At 34.8% G+C, this 26551-nt stretch overlaps 1 protein-coding gene across 1 annotated transcript; it reads right to left on the bottom strand.

Annotated features, from left to right (window-relative positions):
• Positions 1-26551, bottom strand: LOC131806483 (lysosomal-trafficking regulator). Its single transcript, XM_059130614.1, has 21 exons — positions 26246-26551; positions 26101-26177; positions 24973-25183; positions 24792-24902; positions 19419-22467; positions 12135-13136; positions 11674-11927; positions 10648-11605; positions 10389-10504; positions 8889-10331; positions 8431-8832; positions 8194-8367; positions 7226-7376; positions 6595-7160; positions 4795-4928; positions 3962-4733; positions 3749-3890; positions 3328-3686; positions 2367-3223; positions 332-832; positions 1-270 (listed from the first exon to the last, which is right to left on the bottom strand). The coding sequence occupies exons 1-21, from the start codon at positions 26378-26380 to the stop codon at positions 150-152; spliced, it is 11535 nt and encodes a 3844-aa protein (XP_058986597.1). The 5' UTR covers positions 26381-26551; the 3' UTR covers positions 1-149.

Consider the following 26551-nt stretch of genomic DNA (forward strand, 5'->3'; position numbering starts at 1 on the left):
TAATTTAAATTTTGGGCCAAAAAAGGTATTTTTTCTTGACATTCTTTGTTTTCGTAGCCATTGCTTTTTTATTACTTATTTATTCTCTTTTATAAACTTAACTAAGGATATAATTCATGTTACTGTCATGTTAAAGTGCTTTTCTAAAGTTATTTATATGCTATTTGTGGAAATTTCGGACAATTGCCACACAGTCCTATAGTTTCCCATACCTGTATGTGGGAGTTTTCAGTTAAAACAACCAAATGCTGATGTGTTGAATATGTAAGGCTGCAAAGAAGAGGAAGAAATCCTCGTAATTTATGCATACATTTATTTTATTTTTCCGTACCTTCTTATATTCGATATTCCGGTTACGATTTCCGTAATAAAACTTAAATTCCAGCTGGACCATAAGCGGACAATACCACCTTCTACCGCAGTTGCAATGACATTTACACCAACTCCCTCCTTTATGTATGAATAACAAACCGCCGTTATACGATCCTCATGTACGAAGTGCTGTATATATCGAGCATTCACTGAATGCAAACGTAATATCGATTTTCCATTTGGATTGATGCAAACATTTACAAAATCATCAAGATTTTCTTCTGTAACTTCAAAACATTCATCGGCTAATGGCTGTGTTGACGGAACGGGTGGGGATATGAATGCCATGGAAGTGTGTGGAGTTGATGTGTCTACAGAAATTGGATTTTGTTGTTGATGTGATGGTTGTGTCAGTGAGTGAACAGTGACGATGTCGCCTAATGTATGACTTATAGCCAGTAATGTTATGGGTGAGTGATGAATTTCGGCGGGCCTTTCAATTGTTCGTACATAGCTCCAACTGAAAAAAAAAAAACAAATCAATTTATAGATAAAATCATCAATTACAATAAAAATAAGAGAATTACAATAACAATAACGATTCCGTTCAGAGAAGAGTTTCGTAGATTATATGGTATTAATTTATTTTCACTATTGTGGGTTAAAAAGAGGTTGGTGAATGCTCTTTTAATGCCTCATATCAATTATGGGCTTAAGCTGGTATCGGGTACGATAAATTGTATTTGTTTAAGAGTTAATGCTATCGTGAGATTTGAGCATGGTTTTTCTTCAAAAATGATCACATTTCAAATTTTGCTATAGATTTCCTAGGAGTTTCTTTTGAGCAATTTTTATCGGTTAAGTTATTGCATTATTTTTACAAAACAATCAAATGTGGTGTTCCTAGGTTTCCGGCTAGCATGATTAGTTTTTCCAGGTCAACTAGGAGTACTCAAATATAAATACCCAGAATAAATAACTTAACATTTGAAAAGTCCTTTATTGTACGTATTGCACGTTTGTTGTTGTTGTTGTAGCAGCTCATACATCCGTGTTCGTTCGGTTTCCATTTTCTGACTCAGTTCAATCAGGTTCTGCCTCTAAGTCCAGTCTCAAAAAGATGCAACCTGTATGGGTTGTGTCCATAACGAGACTGGAGTTAGGTGAGTAGGCTTGACTGGGCAGCGAAATAGGTGCAGCCTGTCATGTGGGCCTGTGCCACATGCTGGGCAGATGTTCTGCATGTCGCCGTTAATCCGGGCCCAGTAGGAATTAAGGCGGCTGCACCATACGGATCGTAATTGAGCCAAGACTACTCGGGTTTGTCGGGGCAGCTCTCGTTCTTCAGCTGCGACGGGAGGGGGATGGTATTCACTCTATATCCTTCAATGGCTTCTGAGGCCGCATTAGAGTGAATACAATTCAGTCCCGCTTGATAGGCCTGTTGATCTAGAGGCTCTCTCTTATACCTCTGTACCTCTCTCTCTAGATCCTGAAGGTCTTTCCTAACGTGCCTGGGCGGAGGTTGCCTATCCACAAGATGGTGATTTGGATGGCTTTGTCTATAACACCCAAGAATGTATTGCATTGACAGCATTTTGTTATGCTGTCGCACAGGTAAGACCTTCGCCTCCTCGTGTAGGTGATCGACAGGTGTCATGAGACGGCACCCTGTTGCGGTTCTAAGGGCGGCATTCTGGCAGGACTGCACATTTTTCCACTGCGTAGCACTGACGTTGGCGGATACAAACTTACTAACTCCTCTATCTTAATCCTCAAAATTCTCGCTTCTTCACTATTCGTTTCCTTCCTTTTCATTATTATTTTATTCTTCCATCTTCTCTAAATTAGGATGAACACAATGGACCAATAGGTCACCGAGTGGAGTGGTTGTTTACACAACCGCGCATCCTTTAACTTAACCTAATCAAATGTATATACTTTATGTGGTCTACGATGAATATTTAGAGGTGTTACAAACGGAATGACAAATTTAACATACCCTTATTTTCAAGGTGGAGGATATAAAAATGTTAAATATATATGATACTTACTCGTTCAGGTCCCAAATCACAGCAATACCGTCTTTTCCAGCCGTCACTGCAATTTTAAATTCTACCGATAGTGTAATACATGTTATTTCATCTGTGTGTCGAATTAATACTGTCGGGCCATTCCAATACAAATCTGCTCCATCCTTGTGCAAATTATTTTCAGAGGAACTCAGGGAATTCGCGGAAGCAGTAGATGATGTTAAATCGCCACCGTCCGAGTCTATGGCCTTACTTATTATTTTGTTAATTACAGAATTGTAAGAAAAACGTATGTCTTTGACGTAGCTTTGGCGGCTTTTCCCGTTTTTCTGACTTGCTTCTATACTGGAACATTTATAGATCGAAATGCGACCGGATTTGTGACCAAACCAAAGTTGATTTGAATTTGGATCACAGCCACATGCTGTAATATCATCAAAAGTGCTATTATACAGGAGATTTTTTGGTTTCGCATTCAGTTTATTCAGCGGTTGTATACGAACAATTCGGTCATCATATCCCCAGGAAATGACATTGAATGTGTCCATTTCAGCACCCTGCATAACACAAGAGTGTGACGGCAAACCATACACTACATTCGTATTGTTAAATGATAACAAGTATTCAGCACCAATGAGTTTGTGAGTATTGCCCAAGAATGGTTCAGGCAGCTGTGGTGAACCGACATATATGCCCCACCTTAAACCACGAACGCTAGGCAAAATTTGTTTATCACACTGATATGCCAAATGTTTTGAAGGAGGATGAGGAGTTTTAAATAACTGTCTTGGCATTTGACCATAAGTTTTAACCATGGTTTGAACAGCTTCTCGTTCAATGGGATCCTCAATTTCAGACTCAAGAAATACGGCGTATGTCTGAAAACAGAAAACAACACAAGGTAATATAAAATACTTTTGAAAGGTCTGCATAGTTTTTTTCGTATTATTGAAAAGAAGAATTTTAAATTATTCCAACTCACCGCAGGATGAAATACATTAATGGCTTCCACAGCTGCCTCACCCATTTGTTTATATCCAAAAATTAAATCTATCCACTGATGTAAATTATTTCGCACTAATTCCGATTCTAGGGCTTGGCGATGTATCAGAATAAAAAGTCTGGGATCTTTTAAACACCATGGGGGTAATAAAACATCTTCTACACGTTCTCCATTTTGCCGACAACCAAAATTAAAGCGTTCAAAATTCTCAAACATTTCGGGTAAACAGAAAAACTCGGGTATGAGTTCTTTAACGTCCGTAGGCGAATCTCTACTAGCCAAACAAAATGTTGTACTTAGAGCATGAAAAGTGCGATCTGGTATGTCAAAGTTGTTATCTAGAAATCATGTAAGAATAAAATAGCAGAGTGGTCGGGTACGTGAACCTTATCCTACTTACCCTGATATCGTAAAAAATAACTGGTGAAAGGTGGTACTCTTACCAAGAAATGTAAAACTGTTCCAGAATTGGAATAATGCGAGCTGTAGTGATAGGGCTTTAATATCATTGAACCCATATTAGTCATCGTGTTCTTTATGTACTGGAAATATATCCATATTGAAAAGAAAAGTAGCATATATTGTTATGAAATGATATCTATTGTTATCTTACGGTATAGTTGTTGATATAATGCTGTTCGTTTTCTTCGTTTTGTACCGCAATTGGTTTTGGCAACTTGCGAAAGTTTCGAGGCTCTGCCAAGTTCAAAATATCCGATGTGTAATTCGACAATATCCATGGGAAAATTGGATATTGCATGAGATCATTGTATGTTCGTCCTGCTATCTGATTCAAAGTCATCAAATATTCCCAGTTGGTGAGTAAACCCTCTCGCCATTGCTGTGTTATCAAGAGGACTTTGTTTTGATCGGGTGTAATAACAATTTTATCACAGAATACTTCGCGCATTATTTTCCAATCCTCTTGATTTTGTAGAGAAAAGAAAAGCGATTGGTTTGTATCCAAAAATATTTCGAAGGCTTTCTCCTGATGCTGATAACGTTTTAGCCAAATTTCTGTTATATTAGATATATCACAGTTCACATAAAAATATTTACAACGATATGTAGCCAAAAAGTAAAGCTTATGGTCGGTCACAATTATTTCGCCATCTATCTCTCCATCGACTGGCAAAAATTTGGCAGGAAAATTATAGAGAATTTGTGAATTTAATGATATGTTCAACTGCTGGTCATAGCTAGATATAAGATATTCCAATGGTCGAGAGTATTCTGAACGTTGTGCGATGGACTTTGCGTTCTTGGTGGCGTCATTAGACTCATCATAACTTTGCATAAAGAACCGTTTATCGAGATCTAAATGGCATCGCTTGAGTCGAGTATGCACTCTTGATGGTCCCTCGGTTGCATCCAATTCCCAGGAACTAGAATAATACAATGCCCTTATAACATACATCATACATAATTTTGGACAAAAAAGATTACTTTTCGCTGTTGTGTTCGCTAAACCATGGAGCGCCCTCATGGGTCATCCTTCTGACTATTTCGAGCCACTTGTTGTAGTAGTGAGTATCATCGTAGTCCTTCATGTGGTTCATAATTAATTTGCGTTCCGAATTCTGTAGTCAAGAAAAATTATATGTTTTTATATAAAATGTGATTTTACAGTTTTTATTTGTCTGCACAAAGAAATTTAAATATGAAACAAGTAGGCAAAGGCTATAGTCGTGCGCGGCCGACCATCTGATACCCTACAACATGTTAGAAGCCCCCTTATGTTCAAATCCCTTTTGGAAGATGTCGCTTTTGAAATTATGTCAAATTTTCACCAGGGATATTTGCCCAATATTTATGCACTCCATAGTGAGGTTAGATTTTTTGGTCCATTTTACAGCTAAATATAAACCAATGGTCATCCAAAATGCAAGAATTCTTCCCTATACTTAACTATCTTTTCAGGATGTGTGATCAGGAATTTTTTTCTGTTTTTGGTTCATTTGAACACCTAAATATTTTATGATCATCTCCAAAAGCAAAAGGCCCCTCTGCATCTCCAAATTTAGACTCATCTTTATGATTTGCTTGTCTACGATATTTGGCCAGAAGTTGGGTATTGGTATTTTTTTCACACAAAAGTAGTGGTCCATTCTACCCGCTGCCCTAAACTCTAACTTCATGCGAGATTTCGTGTCCTTTGATTTCTATTTGTGACCTTTATAATGGCTTCAAAATCAGGAACATTTTTGGTTGTTGGTACATTTCAACCCCTAAATATACCCCTTCTGAGCATAACCCTACCCTTGTGAATATTTTCGTAAAGACCGGACGATAATTGTAATCTGTATGATATGATATCCCCAACGTAAAGTAAAGTGAAAAAATATTACAAAATAGACACTTCAATATTATAAGTCAAATTGAAAAAATCGCATGCGATAAAAAATATGAAAAAAGAGGGCATTCTAAATTGACAAAATTTGTCAAAATCGGTCCAGATATAAGTATTCTAGCTAACATCCCCTTCTTTTGTATATACACATTGTATATATTTCGCTATATATATCCGACATATTTACTCTTGGCATCTACGTAACGGTCTGAATTGACCTTTTCGTTTATTTGTGATTTCGCCGGGATTATAAATATTCGCGGTTTAATTGAAAATTTGACTTTTATTTAACACACATGCTCTATCCCTAAATTCCGTTTTGGGACCTGTAGAGCAACTGCAAAATCGGGAATTTTTTCAGTTTTTGGTCCTTTTCAACCCCTAAATATTATACGATCATCTCCATCAGCAATATACTTTTATTCTGGCTCCAACCCCACCTCCATTCTAAATTTCGTGAAGATCGGGCCATAATTGCGACCTGTAGAGTGATTACTAATTAACATGGACAGACGGACAAACGGACGGATGGACATACATAGCTAGATCGACTCAGCACGGCGAGATAGGAAGATCCATATAAAACCAATATTTCGAGGTGTTACATAATTTTTGGCCCAATCAAACTTATAATACCCCCAACACATAGTGTTGTAGGGTATAAAAACTATTTATTTTGGCTAGAATGAGGAACAAAAGAAAAAAAATCTTACTTTCTAAATTTGTCTTGGAACTTTTTTTTCAAATCTAGAATAGTTTAGGAGATACTAAATAATTAATATAACGTTAATTTTGCTGATTTAATTTTACAGTTCGATTATATCATATCCATTGTACAAAAATAAATATTAGGGAAATCCCTTTATAAAGAATATATGCCATTTCAGAACCCTTACCTGTAATTCTGCTACTCTTCTGGTTGTAATCATGGAAGTCTCTATACAACCTTGAGCCAATAACTCAAAACGATATACCGTCTTTTCTAGAGATGTCTTTTGTTTTACCACTTCTGTAGATTTTTGAACATCAATACGTTGTAGTTCATTTTCAAGGTTCCATGTTGAATCGTTCTCATTTATACCCAAACGCTTACACAACTTCGGTAAGTTCGTGATGGGTTCCTCTAAATCTTCTAAAAGACTCAGCCACAACAGAGCCTTAATCATTTTTCCATCACAGATAATAGCGGGCAAAAAGTCATCCTGACACGAGATCCACAATGCATCAACTATAAAACACCGTAAATCGCGTGGATGTGATGGTTGCAAGCCCCATGCTATAAAATTGTTGCAACGTTGATTGGTAGCAATACTGTAGGAGACCAACATTTGAAATAATTCAATTTCATGCGGTGTTGGCGTTGATTTTTCATTGAAAATCATGAAAAATTGACAGCTGCGATTTATTAGAAGCTCCAGTCTAGTTTTTGTTTCGGACATTGAGAAATTAGGAAGTTGTTGAACTGTATGAAGTAGAAAGCAATATCGTAAGTTCATAGATTTACTTAAGGCAACTGTGATTAATTACCTTTAAAAATCCATGGTACATTTGTTGGCACAAAAAATCCATTTAGCCAGTTAAGTAGTAATTTAGCTAATATAGAACGGTAACCTTTCAAAATATTTTGTGGCTGTTTCTCTTGATAAAAGGATAAGGCATTTACAATATCCCAAATGATCTGGAAGGATGTTAAATGTTTAAATCTTAAAAATCTATAATCTTAAAGAATTTTAAACAATAATAAAGCATTTTAATACACTACATTACGATTCAATTTTAGTAATTAAAATGTTTTTTTTTTATTAATTAAAAAATAGGATTTGTATTCATATTATTATATTTATTTCATTTATTTAGTAATATAAAAGCCTTCTGCGCCTAGATAAATATTACAAAGTTTTTAATCGAACATCAATATTAAACATATTCCTTGGCTCTCTACCCTTCATTATTGTATTTAAGTAAAATTAAAAAAAAATAAATTAAACGCTCATTCAATCTATAGATACAACCCAAGTTTTAGACCAAATAGGGTATAAATATATATGAAATTCTACAGGCAATTTGTTTAAATACCCTAGCTAGCCGGACATCAAAACATTTGTTTAAAGAGGCATTAGTAAAAATGTGCTTACAGAGTATAACTTGCGTAGAATACAGAAAGCCGTAGATTAAAGAATATCAATCAATATGAGAGTCAAAACTTAGCCTGTTATCTAAAATTATTCCCAAACATCTTTGCTTGTCAAATATATCAACCCCTGATTGTCCTATAAAAATATTTATATTGCGTATACGATGACCTTCGTTTTATTTGGATTATAATCCAATATTAATCCCAATATTAATAAATAAACAAATATAGATTGTGAAAACCACATAATGCCATTTCTTAAGTTGAAAATTTGAACATTCCATAAGAAATGAACCCGACATTTTCGATTATTTTTGAAAGAGAGAGTAGCAATGGAAATTGTGTTGAAAAATTCACTTACATTAATGTGTCCTACGGATTTTAATGAGATGTTTCCTATGGATGCTAGCGTGTCAGCAATTGAATCTTCCGTCTTTGTATTGTAGGGTGTAGTCCTGGCATAAAGATAATATAATGCCTTGACACAACACTGAATAAGACCTGCCTCAATCATTGCCAATTGATCTTCAAGTTCCTTCAAATAAAATGGAGTTTGTATATATATTTTATGGCTTTAAAATTTGTTCTTATAACTTACCCCTTCATATAATATTTTTATTATTTTGAAAGCATTTTCACAGAAATCACTTTGGCATGTATTTGAGGCAACGGATTTCGATGCGACGGCCAATAAAGCATTTAAACCAAAACGTTGTTGGATCGACAATGGAACATTATATTTCAGTATACTGTGCAGTGTTCCCAGAGTACCACAAACCCATTCCAAACATGATTCGAACATGTTACAATCGCAGAGGCCAATCGTTAATTGGTTGGCTAAATGATGAGGATAGTATGCCTTACAACATGCTTGAATATCTTGCGGGTATAAACGTTGCGTCAACGAACTCATCAATTTAATAACGGCCGCGCGAACATTTGAACTTTGATGGTTTGCCAAGACTAGTAAAAATTCTACTTTTATGTAGTGGTGTAATACCTGGAAAATGTAACTTCTTAGCATTTAATAAATGTGCATGTTATCGAAGGACTTACGTCATCAATATCATTATCGGGAAGAAGACAAAGGAAATCTTTTAGCAATAGTAAAAGACCACTCTGCAAAGCTGCAATGCCAACTGAACCATATGAGTCTGTCTTAACCAACATTCGTTGTTTGCGATTTTGCATCCTTGACTTGGAATTGAAAACTGCATTAAAGTTAGGATATTCATAAACATTTCCTAAAAATGGTGGTGCAGTTAGGGAATGTCCCATAACGTTGTTTGATTTTCGGTGGCTATCTCTATTCGCAGTGTTGGGGCAACGAGCGGATGCTGTTTCACACAAATGTATTCTTTTACGTCTTATTTTGTGATGTGGCGATGAAAAGTGTAGGTGAGTTTTACTATTCGACCGACAGTGCCTATGTGATACTTGAGCTACTTGCAATGCACACCCATAAAAATTATTAGGTTGTTGCTTTTTAAATTTAACACGCCATTTAAGAGCCTCTTCCGGATTGATAAGGCGAAAAGCATTTTTATTTAATTTTGAGCAATCAGCCACATTTTCCAAATTTTCTTCAAATTCATCTAATGGTTTTTTATAAGACGACATACTTCTATGAAGTTTTCTTAGTCTATTTATACGGGCTTGTCTAGCAGTATCGCTATCAGCTCCATTCGATGAATTCGAGTGTGATTTTGAGCTGGTACATATCTGTTCCAATGGCTTAGCACTTCCAGGATGCGTTCTTTTGGTCAAGTTTTGTTTAAAATTTCGACCGAAATTAGTTGCTGATCCAAGGGAAGATTTTTCTTTTATTGGTTTTTCCGATGAAAGTAAAAAATAAAATTTTGAACGATCATGTGTTACATAGCATTCGCTAGGCTTATGAAGCAGGAGAAGTAATTTCATTATTTCATCCAGCAAACTAGGCTTAGGTGGTGAACCCGCAAATACTGAAAGTATACCAACAAAAGCCTCGGCGGCTTTTTTGGATATGAAAACAGGATTTGGCGATTCTATTACATAGACTTTAAACAAATTTAAAAGCTCTTTCATTAGACCTTCCTTATTGAATTGTTCGATATTGAAATCTCTTTGGGGATGTTTTTCTCGTGTCAATGCCAGAATGCATTGGAAGAGCATATCTAAGACATCTGAATTTTCTGCTCCGGAACGATGCCAATCGGAGTATCGATGAAGTACAGATATCAACAGTTTCGGGTAGATTACAGTTGCTACGGTCGTTTCATTAATATGCAATGAGTCACCTTTCTTTTGAATGACCGTCTGGGAACATGCATTATTTACTATGCTTCGAAGCAACTGACAGTCCTTGCTACATTTATCCGTTTTTATGACATAACCTATAAGACTTATGTAATCATTTCGTTGGAATTCGGTATAAAGTTGTGACTCCGAAAACGCCACAGTCAATAAAATGTCTAATGCCATGGCTTGGGTAGTTGAATTTGTTGTTACTTCGACAATCTGAAAGTAATACCGAAATATTATTGTTTATACATATATGTGTATAAAAGTACTTACTCTAGCAAATAGGTACAAAAGATTCGATAGACCTCCGCATAGGATTGTTGATGTTTGTATTGATTGCAATTCATTGCATTGCAAATCACCATAACGCATAATACCGTACTGTCGGCCTAAAATAGACAAGCAAAATAATTATCGGTTCAAACATCGCGATGCATTCCAATGTTAAGCTGGATGAGAAATCAATTCCAGTATCCACTAGGCATGGTCCATTTTTTAAATATTCTACCAAAGTAAAGCCAACTTTACTTACCATATGCGACATTATCCAATTCTATGCTAGCATCGTAGGCCATTATAACATTCGGCTGAGAAGCTGAGTAGCACAAGACTCGAGATTCACGTAATAATTTCATAGCATCTCCAAAATTACAAAAATGTGGCGACTGAAGCTTGGAGCAATTAAGATAACCATAATTGGGTTTCAAATTGGCCACATGACATTGAGTAAGTTCATTGAAATCGGGACCCATAGCAGTAAGATTTAATATAACTTCTTTAAGAGTTATGGAACGGTTGAATAATATAATATTTGTCAGTGCCACATGCATGGGTAAACTATCCAATGTAGAACGTGATTCAGTAAAACTTGTAGTATTGGGAGATTTTGAAACGATTCCATCGCCCAAGGTGATTGCCTGAAAGGTGTGAGTTCTAGTGAGTGAACGTATGTTATAAAATGGCAATGAAAGACGGTGTTGCTCCAGACCATCTATGTGAACACACAACTCCAATGCATCATTAACCATTTCAACGGCTATTGTAAAATGTGTCCATCTATTACGGTTCATACGGAATTGTTTAAGATCTATTTGGACGCTCTCAAAGTATTCTGGTGATTCCGTGTGACCGTTGAATAAATGCATGTTACTAAAGCTGTTAAGTATGACATTTTTGGTTTGTTTCAGAGCTTTAGAAATCGGTGAGGCTGTATGGGTTTTTGCAGAAAGTACGTTCATTTCATGACTTTCTATGTCTGGACTTTCAAAGTTGTTCGTTCTCCTATTACGTTTCATTTCTGGACTTCGTGTCGGATTTTTGCACGTATTTTCATTGTTTAGTTCGTTTGAAGTTGGTTCATCCATAGGAGAATTAATATTGCGTATTGTCTCCGCATTGGGTTTACATGTTTCAAATACCAGTTGAAGATTGTTATTTAAATATACACTTAACATTGCTTGATTGGTTCCAATTGATATGATATGTGTTTTCTAAAAAATAAAGGGTGCCCTTAGGTCATACTTATATGTTTACACAATTTTCAAATTCGAGAACTCACCATGTAAACGTCATTTGAAGATCGGGTATCATCATCAACGATTTGGCTGGTACTTTTGTGATTCTGTGATCCTTTAGCAAGAAGCCACAAAGAAATTGTAAATCCTTCGGGAGTCCATAGCCGTGTATGAGTTATGGGTAAAATGCACGGTGAACGTGTTAGTGGTGTACATGCTTTGCGTGATAATTGACAAAATCGTATGCGTTCAATGGCTTCTGCGGGTTCTTTTTCAGCAGTGGATATACATATTTCATCTGTAATTATGTAAATATTAAATATTTGCGTTACAATTTTATGTTGTATTCATATTATAGCAGAGAGGACTCGTTTTTTGATCCATCTTTCTATTTTTGAGAAAAAAATTAATGTGTGGCACACTCGTTGTTTTAATCGAGATTAATCGAGGTACTGTTTTTTTTATCATTTCTTTCTTATAAATAAAATACACATGTAATACTTACCATTACCAATGGGAAATTCCAATTCCACACTAGCTGCACACTTTTTCAAAGTATTTGAACAAATGTAATGCATATATTTTACCAAAATATCGACAGGTGGATTTTTCGATGATAATATTCCGAAAAATACTGTTAGAACTTCTGGCGAATTCAGGTCAACTATTAACTCCAATATAGACTGCTGTAGCTCACGCAAGCGAATATCATTGCACCTCAAAATCGGTGCAAATCCTTTGAGAAGAAATAGAGGTCCTCCCAAATATTCGCGAATAACAAACAAACGATTAACCAGCTGAGCTAAATTATCACACCAACCAGCTACTGGACTCTCGCAGCATTTTTGGCTGAGTTCAATTAAAATGTCAACAACCAGTCGACAAATACCTTCGTGCAGAATATGAGTGCGATAACGTGAAGATGGCTGAAATGAGTGCCATAGTTCACCAACATCTGAAAATGTTTCTGCTTCGGATAAATCTTGAATTTCGCCATCGGCTTCATAGCCTTCGTCGGCAGTTAAATAGAAATCCTCTTGATCATTTTCACTTAGTTCCAGTTCACTGTCCGGACAATTGACTGATGCTCTTGTCGAGAAATAATCAACATCACAACTTTCACCCGAAAGGGGTCTTTTTTGCGAAGGAGTAATAGGAGTTGCAAGGGCGTTTTTGCTAGGCAGTCCAGTAGATAATAGTGGATAATTATATGATCTCCATTGTCCACAAATGCGAGAGCTATTACATGATTTTCTTCTTGAGCTCAAATCGAAATTCGGTTGATTATGAACATCTGTGGTAACAGAAGTTAAAACACTGGTACTAGTTACTACGGCCGCGGGTTCATTGCTCATATTAGAAAGCTCTGCAATTTTAAGCAGGCATTGTAATGTTTGTAACACTGTATTCTCACGATTGTGCTCTTCTGCATGTTGCTCCCAATTGTTGGCAGCATTCGCTAATATAACCATTTTTAGTTTGCGCAAATGTTTTTGCATTTTTTCCACTGTAAAGTAAAAAAATAAAAACAAGATTTTTATAATTACAATTTATTTGTTTGCTGTGTACAAGATTTAATGAATGAATGCATGCCATTTTGGGATTTAATTTTTTTGGGCCAGACAAAACGCATAATAATCACTCATAGCAGGAAGATAAGATGTTATCTTTAAAATCGCCCAGCTACGTTATCATATCACTTTAAGCACAATGCTACCCGCAAATACACTTTTATCGCATCTTTTCAAGTTATACAAAATCTTTTATGGGATTTTCTCTGATATTCTGTACTTTTCAGATGAATGGATGTTTTAGTAATGACATTTGTTTGTAACAAGGTTTAGCCGCACAGGGCTGAGTTACAAGTACAACCACAAAAAAACTACCTAACTGGTAATAGAATATACTCCCTTTTAGACCGTGTTAGTGGCGAGATGGCGTTGACATTTCCAGACACCAACAACGCATAGTTATTTATATTAACTATTAATTAACTCTAGTTTGTGTCTGCGAAACAATAACACACTATTGCTGTATGTTGTATTACTTACACCTTACAAACTACTAAAGTTGACGTTCTAGCTTTTCTAACGCGCCTGCTGCTTTGGCTAGCAAAAATAGTGTTTTGGTCGTAAACAGCATTAGCATCTCAATGAAAGAAGGCTATGTTACACTAGCGCACATTGATTTTTTGAACTACTGTGTTAAAACTTAACTTTTGTTCTTAATATTTTTATGTAGAAGCCTCTTTGTGTGAGAATCCTGGATTTATGGGGCTTTTTTAAAAAAAAAAATAATAATAATAATAAAAATAATAATATTTTAGCCATATATAAACTGAAACTACTTTAAATTTTCCAAGTGAAAGTCGTATAGCAAACAAAATATATCCATCAAAATGAGAGCTACGAGAGAGAGAGAGAGAGAGAGAGAGAGAGAGAACAAGTTTCTAGATGCTTTTTAGTCCATTTAGTAGACAATATTATATCCTGTGACCTATGGCGACCAATTTGTCGATATCCCAGAAACTTGAACCAGTTTAAACGATAAATCATAATTTTTCTACTCACAAAAACTTTTTTTATTCAAAGTTTGTTTAAAACATGTAAGCAAATACACTCGTTCTTGGCCGACTATACGGAAACCTAAGACAGTAATATATAGGATATAATATTATAATTTTGGATGGGAAAAAGTTTCATGTATAATTTATAGGTTTCATTTTATAATATAGGATTATTTCATTCCTCCGTCTAAGTCTTTAGCTTCATACAAAATTCCGCGTCGATTATTCTTTAATTGTTACCTCTAGAATTGTTGGTCCATTTCATCCCCTGAATATTTTGGGATCATCTTCAAAAACTATAGGCTTCTATTCTTACCCTAACCCTACTCCATGCAAAATTTCTTGGTATATAATATCCCGACAAGAAAAGTATAAAAAGGAATACGAAGTGTACAATTCAATGTTGCAGTCAAATTGAAAATATCTCATGCGATATAAAACTGGCAAAAAACATAACAACAAAATTCACTTTTTTTATCGCTTTTATGTGTATTTTTAGATATTAAACTCTTCTGTCGAGAGACCATTTTGTATTGTTGAGAATCGTCAAATCGGCCCAGTCGTTTTAGAGTTATAAACGTTGTAACTAACGTCTCCTTCTTTTATACATACAGGGTGAGATGAAAAAACTGCAACCTATTTCAACTGTTGCAGTTTTGTTGCTTACAAGCGTACAAAACCATTTTGGTGAGCATTTTCCAGAAAAAAAGTTAAGTGGAATACCATCGCTCGTTACCATGATACTGGTAGCGTAGCCCGTCGTCAGGAAAGTGGACGGAAGAAAACAGCAACATCAGCAGAAAGAGTTCGAAAAGTAAAGAAGCGACTTGATCGAAACCCTCGTCACAGTAGCCGAAAAATGGCTCGTGAGCTGAACATATCGGTATATTCCATTTGGCAATTATTGAAATATGAGCTCGGAGTAAAGCCATTGAAATTCTAAAAAGTGCAAAGACCTAACCCCGCAGCAGAAAGAAAATAGACTCAAAATAGCAAAAGAGTTGCTTCGCTTGGCCGAAAGTGGTAAACTACCCAATTTGGTTTTCTCCGATGAGAAAACATTCGTTGTCCAGCAGTTTGTAAACAAGCAAAATTATCGTGTTTACTTCCCAGAGGAAGAGGCCAGCTGAAAATGTGCACCTTCGGTTGGCCACCAGAACTCAAGCACCGGCCATGGTGATGGTGTGGGCCGCCATAACAGTCGATGGTCGCTCTACGCTCGTATTAATCGATCGATAGGATCAGAATAAATACCGAATAATATCTGGAGGGCGTATTAAAGCCTTGGGCACGTAAACATTTAGGCCGCAGACCTTGGATATTCCAACAGGACTCAGCACGCGCCACAAAATGAGGTTCCTCGCTTCATTTCCAGCACACAGTGGCCACCAAAATTTCCGGATACCAATCCGTTGGACTACTGGTCTGAAGTATTTTGGAAAGCAAGGTTGGCACTAAAAAATAGCAAAATGTCGATCACCTCAAGCAAGCGCTTCGCCGTGAATGGGCCAAAATACTACAGAGCAACATTCGGGCAGCGTGTGACGGTTTCATTGGCCGTTTGAAGGTCATAATTCGTGCCAAAGGTGACCAATTCGAACAAATCTACTTATTCTAAAAGTTGATGTTATTTCCGACATTTTTTTGCTTTCATTCAATAAAATTAAAAAAAAATGGTAAAAATTATGGCGTTTGACTTTGTTGCACTTTTTTTATCTCACCCTGTAAACATAGGTTGTACATATTTTTCTATATATCCGATAACTATTAACTATTTGATGACCATCCAAATTGGTAGGTTCCTGCCCAAGTCAAAACACGTTAAAATTTTCGTGTCGATTGGCCTATGATTGTGGCCTGTAGAGCAACTACAAAATCATTAATTTTTGGTCCATTTCAATACCTAAACACTTTACGAACATATCCAAAAACAAGCGAAATTTCGCATAGCCTAGATCAACTCAGCTTGGCAAGATAGAAGATCCACCTGTAACATTTTACGTCCAGGACCAATTTTCGAGGTGTTATAAACTTTTTGGCTCTTGCTCACCGAATTAAATCCCAAACTTAAAATATAAAGTTATTTTTGGTTAAAAATTTAAGTCGCAGGTGAGAGCGTTTTAAAAAAAGTAATAAATAACAAGTAAAAAGACATTAAGTTTAATACTCTTCAATGTTCGGCCACCGGATCTAGAACCCATTATTCGTAGAAAAATATGGAAAAAATCATGAAAGTACCGAATATCAGGAGGTACTGTTATATGGGGGTATACCAAAATGGAAATGGAAATCAAAAAATAATCGACAATTGCCTGTAGGCAAGTGTTAAAAAATACTCTGCTACTAAATACTTTTCCCCCCCGTATTCGTTGAAAAATATTTCGCAATTTCAAAGTAATACGCTCAATTTGTATGGCTTCTTTTTGTTCTATGCCAGCAATATAAACGACTTGCATTCAGTCTGTTCAAATGCATGTGACGGTTTGTGTTTTCTTACAACGATATGTACAAATACAGTTTGCCAAAAAGATCTTTGTACAAAAATATTTTCGATTTGAAATTGAGGTACGTGGAAAGTGAATTATAAAATGTATATTCAAAATTCTTTGGGGTTGATGATGGTTTAGTATATATCATTATTAATATGTTAAAACATTTGACACCATTTCACCGTTTATCATATTTGTTAACCATACAAATAATTAATATGTAACGAGCTATATTTATGAAGGAATATTAAGTATGATCCTAGCTTAACTGAAATTATTTGTTTCTATTTTATAATCTAAATATTATACATCATAGGAATTAAAGATAAACATCTGTTTTATCGACTTGGTTTATATAGCTGCAATCTAACGTATTTTTTACTGAGGCAATTTTGACAAAATTCCAATACTAGCAAATTTTTGATTTCAAACTACACTGAAGATATCAAATTATAAACAAGTAAAGAAGCTGTAAGTTCGGCCGGGTCGAACTTTGAATACCCTCCACCATTTAGAATGAATTTGGCAATTCTCAAAAACAATAAAATCCGTTCTGTTAAAATCTTAAAAATACCGAATGCAGCTGTTATATTAGGGTCTATACGACGACGTGGACCTGCATAGGTAACATTTGTCATAAGCTATTACAATATTCAAATGCGAAACTTGAAAAATAAAATCGGTAATAACGTAGCTAAAATCTTCAAAATACCGAATATCGGAACGTACCGTTGTATGGGGCTAGACGTGGAGCTGCACAGAAAAATTTCTGTCTTAGGCTTTAGTATCCATTACGAACTTCAAATACAAAATTTGAAACAATTCCGGTGAATAATGTCGCTAAAATCATCAAAATATCGAATATCGGGAGGTACCGTTATATGGGGGGCTATACGAAGACGGGGACCTGCACAGACAATCTCCTATCATAGGTTGTAGTATCGATTACGAACTTCAAATACCAAATTTTGACAATTCCGCCGAAGCTAGAATGATTTCCACAGACGGACAGATGGATAGACGAACGGACATCGCTAAATCGACATAGAATTTTATGCTGATCAAGAATATATATACTTTGTGGGTTCTAAAATTTATATTTCGAGGTGTTACAAACGGAATGAAAAACTTAATATATATGGGGGGTATAATATAGGACATTACAGGTAAAACTATTGTAACCAGTTGAGTTTTGCTGCGTTGTTACGAAATCGTTACCAATGTTAATTGATTTTAACCGATAAGGTAATATTTAATTAATTGGAATCGTCTGGGAAATATTTTTTTGGGCCCAATATTTTAGGTTTAAGAAATATTGTGCGTTTTGTGACTCTTTAATGATATTTTATACCCTGCACCATAGAAAGCTCAGTATAAATACCGGGTGAGATGAAAAAATTGCAACCAACTTCAGTCTGCTGTCATTTCTAAACCACAAGTCCGACAGCTGTTAAAATTATTCCAGTGACAGCCCATTATGTTGTTTACAAGCGTACAAAAGCATTTTAGTGAGAATTTTCCAGACAAAATAGCTATCGTTAGAGCACTCCAGCATTTAAATATGAATAAATCTTTTGTGTCTCGTACCATCGTTCGTTACCGTGATACTGGTAACGTAGCCCGACGTCAAGGAAGTGGACGGAAGAAAACAGCAACAACGGCAGAAATGGTTCGAAAAGTAAAGAAGCGACTTGATCGAAACACGTGTCGCAGTGGCCGAAAAATGGCATGAAATTCCAAAAAGTGCAAGAATTTACACCGCAACAGAAAGAAAATAAACTCAAAGAAGCTAAGAGTTGCTTCGCTTGGCCGAAATTGGTGAACTGTCGAATTAGGTCTTCTCCGATGAGAAAACATTCGTTGTCCAGCAGTTTGTCAACAAACAAAATAATCGTGTTTACTTGTCAAATGTGCACCTTCGGTTGGCCAACAGAACTCAAGCGCCGGCCATGGTGATGGTGTGGGCCGCAAGGTTGACACTAAAAAATACCAAAGTCCACCTCAAGCAAGCGCTTCGCCGGGAATGGGCCAAAATACCGCAGAGCAACATTCGAGCAGCGTGTGACGGTTTTATTGGCTGTTTGAAGGCCATAATTCGTGCCAAAGGTGACCAAGTCGAACAAATCTAAACTTATTATGAAAATTGATGCTATTTCCGACATTTTTTGCATTCATTCAATAAAATTAAAAAAAAATGTAAAAATTATGGCGTTTGAATTTGTTGCAGTTTTTTATCTCACCCTGTATTCATGATCAGTAGATGAATTAAGCCACATTTTTCAACAGAACTCCTCCATATTTTCCTCCGGTGCAACAACATTGTCTTTATATGTCACCTTTTTCCTATTGCCCCCATATAACGGTCCGAATTTGTTAAACTTATGTATATAATTCTCTAACCGTGCTTACCAGAACTTTCAGTTTTAAGTGGGACGTGTTCGAATGTGGGTTCCAAACTCTTTTATTAATAAATGTTTTTTACTTCATTGTGAAGGCTATAAAACGTTTGACCGGCCGAATTTCACTATTTTTTTACTTTCCTAACTTGACTCTATATAAGGCACTACCCCTACATATTTTTAGATAAAAAATATTCTTCTATTATTCAATGTTCTTACACTTCTTTGTTATAAGTCGTCAAATAATCTTGTCTTTTAAACACATTTTAATTTAAAATATTTACCTGACAAACTGTATGTATTAATGATTTTTTGCTGCCGACACTAACACTTACCCTCTTCATTCTGGTAGCCCTTCACACAAATGGCCATGGTGGCTTCGAATAATTTCAACAACAACTTCTTACAATCACCGTTTGCGTCAAATAATGGCTGCAAATCTTCATCAATGTCAATCTCCGTCGCTGCTGCTACGGGCGATGGTGATGTGTGGTCATCTAAGTTCAGAAATGAGTTTGAACGACTACCAGTGAAAATAGAACCGAAAATCTGGAAAAGCTTATTCAAAATTCCTTCATTTCCAGTTACGTTGTTAAGTAATAATGTATCGGCGTTGGTTGGTAAAGTTCTATCGGAGTCACTGGCAGATGAACAACTACGAAAATAATAGAAATTAGGGTTTTTGTATTGCTGTCCGCTGCTATAATTTCTTATGTCAAATAATACAACACTTTCATTGAGCGAGTTATCCTGACATAATTTGAAGCCTTGGCGTTGTTGTAAGTGTTTAAGGAACGATGAAGACTTTTGTTCGTTAAAAGCTGTAAAAGCCGCGCTATTGAATTGTGATGTTATTTGGTATTGATTTGAATACGAACTAGACGTTAGATCTTCAACTAATAGTCTCGTGGCTGTATGGTTGCTGTCTATTGTCGATGATGTTGATGATGTAGTGGAAATTGACAACGTTGTTGTTGGTTTTCGAATTGAATCAATAAAGGTTTCTATTAATTCCCACGATGAATCGAAATCTTTGTTTACTTGACTTGCGATAGTACTGAAACATTTTCTGGGGCAACACTTTTTCGGAGCTAGCATTAGGAAAGCATTCAGAGCGTTGCAATTTAACTGTAGAATATCTAAAATTGTCTTATCGCCCGGTTTAAGTGTTACATTAGAATTAATTTCAGAACAGTTTGATGCTTCATCATTGACATTTTCTTTATGGCTTTGATCGTCTGATTCATCTTCGTCTTCATGGGCTATGGAGTAGATTTTTGCAAATTCATTGTAAAAATACTGACTAGTTTTGAGTAGTTCATAGTTGAGAGTCCACTGTAATGCGACTATGTGTAGAATATCCACAGTTTTTAATTTCAGATCGCCGTCAACTTGAGGCACGCCATCAGCATTCGCATTATCTAACCAAAAGTCTTTGCTGTAGCTGGTATTCAATTTCTTTACTTTGCGTATTAGTCCATTGAACAAGAGCTGAGCTCTTTCTGAACTGGTAAATTGCAATGTTATCAGTCTTCGGCTCAATATAGATTGCTCCTGGTTGGTGTCACCCAAAAATGTTATATTGTCAATGCCAATCTTAATGAGATCACAAACCCCTCTAATTAGAAATGGTTCCTCTAGTAGGTCTTCCAAATGACGTATATTTTCCTCATTGTAGAAGGCTTTGATTAGGCGAATATCTCTTAAGTACATTGCAAATATGTTGAGGCATTCGTTTAAAAGTTTATTGTAGTCCTCCTTTTGGCAAATGTCAAAGTGATGTATAACCAAGTGTAGTTGATGTGGACCTTTGGTATTCTTTTGATCTTTGTTTGTTTTTGTCCTTTGCCAAAATTTTAAAGTGTGCTGAGGAGAATGATTGTTTCCATCCGATTTGGAAAACAGTTTATTTTTATAGTTGCGAAATATGGGAAGTACAATTTCGGCTAATATTCCTGAAGCTATATCATTTGTTAAGAGATGCGACAAGTGCTTCAGATGTTTTAGAAAAAATAACAGATTTGTCAAATCTTCTTCATTATTAACAAGTTTACCATAGAATGTTTTATAAATTTGCAATAACCCCTCGTGGAATTCCGGTGACTTTAATTTAACATCACATTTAGTACAAGAGCTCGTATTATTCTTCGACTTGGTGGTGTTAGATGTCATATTGAGGGGACACCTCAGGAATATGGTGGATATTAATTTATAATACAGAAATTTATAGGCACACTTTCGATAATATGTTGACAAATTGAAGATTGAATTTAGTATTGCGTTGTAGAGTGACAACTTGTAGTGGCAACAGCAGAGACCCGATCTCGCCAGGTACAGCATTGAGTGTTCCATCATTTCCTTGGGTAGAGCTGGTAGCAAAGTAATTAATATATTCTGGAAATAACAGGTTAATCTGGGCAATGTGGACAAACAATGCACTTGTTTTGTTTTCACGCTGCGATGATTTCCTGTGCGTTCTTTCACAGTGCTATGATTGTGTAAATAAGGGTTGTGCGCAGATGAAGACACCGTGATTTGATCGTATCTCTTTAAGTTTTCAACTATTTTCAAAAGACACCGAAAAATTATTTCAAATAAAGTCTCAACGTCTTTTCCACCATATTCTCCGGGTTTGTGGTTTCTAAGCAAATCATCGAGAGTAGCAAGACAGGTGTCAATAACGGCATCATCAATAAATTTCAAATTGTACAGATTGATTTTTGTATTCCATACTGATTTTTGTGTACATGTGTATACCAAATTATGGAGTATTGCAAATATCAGATATATTAGGGCATAAAGTAATTTTGGTGTATCTGCATTACTTTCTATGGCAGCGATCAATTTGGCAAAGATACACTGGAACTGTGTGTCGTTAAGTCCATGTTCGGTTAGAGCAAATAGATTGCACAGACACATCTCGTTTAATTTAAGCAAGTAGCATTTTATTATCTCAGCATTGTGTAGAGAAGAAAATACTCGATTGTCCACTCGCAAACTATCCAAACTGAAATTCAGTATCAATATAAAAACTGACTGATCTGAATGCAAGCTATGTGTCTCGCACTCTATACATTTCATCAGTAATTGAATTAGAAGTAATGCAATTTCATCACTGGTCTTTGTTTGATTTTGAAACTTTTCATATTGCTGAGGAAAGTCGAGGAATATTTTATGCGATTTAATGGTTTCATGCTGTCTACCTATGACGTATTCATATTCCTCTGTAAAGCGTTTACTTTTAGTTTTCTGAACCAATTGTAAATGCCCAAGAAAGGCAAATATATTACACTCATCTGTTAAAGTTCGATTTTGTTGATCCCATAGGCAATTGGGAAATAGATTTATACAAAGATTACACAGGCCATTTTGAGAGGCAACTAGCTGGAAAGAAACAAAATTAACAATTAACAAGACATAGAAGAAAAAAGAATTAATTTTTTGTAATTTATCAAAATCAGTTATTTTTGAATGTAGGCAGGTCATTCGAAAATTGACTGTACCATGGAACAATAAATACAAGTTTTAAACAATTTGTGAAATAATACTATTAATGCATGCGTTTTCTAGCAAAAATGTCAGAATTCTGAATTTCTTAAATTTATTCGTTGTAACAACTGAATTTGAATGTTTAAAAAAATCATATCATTCAAAACAAGCCACATGTCAATTAAAACGAAAGGTATGGTCATTTCACTATTAAGCACATCCTTTTTATGTTCATTTTCAACTGAAATGGCAATTGACAAAAATTAATGTTCAAATGGAAAAGTAATTAGAGTTAGAATACATTTTAGTGATGGTGCTATCTCTCTGCATTCATTGTTGAGACAATTTCAAATTCTTAAATTTAATAAGTTCAATATATTTAATAATTACTTTTATTTTATTTAAACAAATTGGAAATATTCGCCATTATTACGATTGGCCTAGTCGTATTGAAAAATGCAAGTTAATGTGTTGTAACGACTAATTTAGACTATTTGTCGTATACGAGAAATTGCAGTTCTGTATGAAATTCTGTTACAATTTCCATACCACGAGAGACGTTACAACAACTTCTTTTTTATGTATCTGAGTCGGATAATATTTCAAAACTTTAAGTGCTTGAACTTGCCTGTCAATTGTATTTTATATATATATATATATCAATTAAAAAAATTAAATTTAAAATTATGTAACACCTCGAAATGTTTGTCCCACGACATAGAAAACCATATATGGATTTTCCTATCTCGCCGAGCTGAGTCGATCTAGCTATGTATGTCCGTCTGTCCATGGGAATTTGTAATCACGCTACAGGTCGCAATTATGGCCCGATCCTCACAAAATTGAAAATGATGGAATGACCTTTTGTTTTTGGAGATGATAGCAAGATATTTTGGGGTTGAAGTGAACCAAAAACAGAAAAAATCCTGATTTTGCTGTTGTCCCAGATGTCACAATTATAAACCAAACGACGAGAATTTTTTCAATTCGGACGGTCATCGTTATGTAAAAAATACAAAAATTTCCGCTGAACCGTGAACATTTTTATTCCCGGCCAAATCAGAAATATATTAAAAGTTGACTTCTGACCATTACAGTGATGTTGATAGCCAGACATGGGATGTATAGCAAAATAGGCACAATATATATGTAAATGAAATATATGTTAGTTCTTCTGCTTATATTCTGCTTATAAGTCAAAAACTGTTGGTCTGATTTTCACAATTCTCAGCAAATCGGAATGGTCTCTTTCCAGAAAAGAATACAATTTTAAAAAAATCCCAGAAAAATATGCCAATAAAAAGTGCCTATTGTTTTTGAAGATGTTCAAATGGATCAAAACGATTAAAATTTTCCTAACTTTGCCGTCGCACTACAGGTCACAATTGAAAACCAATCGACACGCAATTTTGTATGAAAATAGAATTATGACAGGGAAGAAGTCTAGCATTTTAGATGGACATTGGATTATATTTAGCTGTAAAATAGACTACGACTCTCGTGTAAAATTGTTTTGAATACCTTACAACACTACGCAGTGCGTAAATATTGAGCAAATGCCCCAGTGAAAAACCTAAGGATAACATCTGGGCCAGGTTCCCTGACATTTTTTCAGAAACGAAATCTTCCAAAATAGATTTGGACATAAGGGCTTCCAACATATTGTAGTGTTGTAATGTGTCACATGGTCGGCCCTGTATGACTATAGCCTTTGCTTACTTGTTTATATCTTATTACTTTGAAAGTGCTAACAAAAAATGTGGAGCCACATGAGCCGAGGCATTGTAAGCAAACTACCTTCTGCATTATCAGTGAGTTAGATAAATAAAAGCAAGAATTATGAACTGTTAATGTAGATGATTTTAAATTTCGTAACCGTGGTACGGTGTGTAGTCTGATCAACTACCAATCAACATCAATTCTAGTGCTGGACATAGAATGTTGTAAAAGAAGAACATTTGTTTTTTAAACTCATTTACTGTATTTTGATGACAAATAGTTACGACTGCCAACAATTGGTTTAAGCTTTTGTATTAGGGGTGTTTATTGTTTTGAATATAATAATATAAAAATGGCTTTAAACATTCAAATTTAGATGTTACAAAAATTTTTCTACGAGCTAAATGAAAAAAGGAACAGATTTGTGACAAATGAGCTTTAAAAACAAGTATAAAACTTTAAAAAAACTTTGACATTCCATTATACCGTCATAAACTTACCTTAATATCGATCTTTAGCAAAAACTGTAATAAATGTTGACCCAACTGGTGTGTTAAAAATTGTCGCAGCGCTATTATTTTACTACAATCACTGGGCTGTCTCAGAATAAGCTGTAAAATCAGAAATAAGCATACATTTTTTATTATTATTTTGATAATTAAAAAAATGTATTTTGATTACCTGAGCAAAATTATGATTTCTTTTAATTATTTGCAAAAACTGTTTGTTTTTCTCTTGTGATTGGTGCTTATCTGTAGATTCCACATTGTAATCTATGTGCGTTGTTTTCAATTCCGATATCGATGGTGAATAGAGATCTGACTTGCTTATTATTTCGTAGACCTGCTCTAAGAGGTAGGAACAAAGTTCTTCCGGAATTGGATTGAAAAAGCTAAAACAATATAAATATTTTCAGTTAGTATAAATTCAAATTGACAAGCAAATATGGGCCTCGATCGTTCTATGAACATTTGATTTATAGAAGAAAGAAATATTAAATGAAAAAAATTGTTTTGGAAATATTTCTCATTTCTTTTTTCATAGAGCAAGACAGCAGCCTATTGTTGAAATAAAAGTATACATTTTATGGTTAAATGATAAAAAACAAATCACCTGATTAGGCTTCAAGTCTAAAGTATAGAATGGAGAAATATTGTCTATTTCTTATACAAAATTCATGATCTTTGCAAGGGAGTACAAAATCTATGACTTCTTGGATTTTATCATGAACCTCTAAAAATATTTTTAAAAATTCAGAAAAAAGATTTCTAAAATTTTAAAATATATTTTTAGATCTAGCAATATTCTTAGCTAAAAAGTTCTTGAAAAATCCACGAATTTTGCCTAGGGAGTCGTTGGAAAATATTTAAATAAATTTCAGCAAAGGTCAAAGTTTACCTTCCAAATTATGATGCGGACTAAGTGGGAGACACATCGTACACATTATACGAAGTTCAAGATTTTTTAAAAAACCAGGGACTAATTTTTTCTTTTATAAATATATATATATATAAATATATATATATATATATATATATATATATATATATATATATATATATATATATATATATATATATATATATATATATATATATATATATATATATATATATTTAACAGCATTCGGTTTTACTGGTATTTGTAATTTAAAGTAGAACACGTTTGAATTCTGATACTTTTATATAAATTGTTTTCTTTATCCAAAGGTTTCTTTACATGTTTTTTTTAATATATTTCCTTTCAATGTAAAGAATATCAATACAAATATAAAAATTCGCAATACAAAGTATAAAAATTCGCACTTACATTTTAAATGTTTCATTATCCAGCAATTCCTTTGAAACAAATTGAAAATTGTACAAAAAGAGCTGTAGCCAATGTTGCTGAAAAATATACATATATAGAAAAACATTGTTATTCCGTAAAAGTTATAGAATAAATAAATAAATACCTTGATATCGACATCGCCGCCATCAGAAAGAGTCTCTTGCATATAATTATTCCAAATTATTTTTAAAGTATCAAATAGTAGTTCATTTTCTTCAAGATAACTTCGATGATCGCTGCAAGTCTGTATAGCTTCCATGACAGACAACAACAAGTTCAGAGGAGAGCAGTATAAATGATCATTTACGCAATTATCAACTGAATGGCCAGTAGCAGCTGCTGCTGCTCACAAAAGGCGTCTTTGCTTACAGTGCAATCTGCTATGTAGAGGATGCATACACTTCCATCACCACCTTCAATTTTAATGAAT

This window comes from Musca domestica, unplaced genomic scaffold, assembly GCF_030504385.1.
Source record: "Musca domestica strain aabys unplaced genomic scaffold, Musca_domestica.polishedcontigs.V.1.1 77, whole genome shotgun sequence".
Taxonomy (NCBI): Eukaryota; Metazoa; Arthropoda; class Insecta; order Diptera; family Muscidae; genus Musca; species Musca domestica.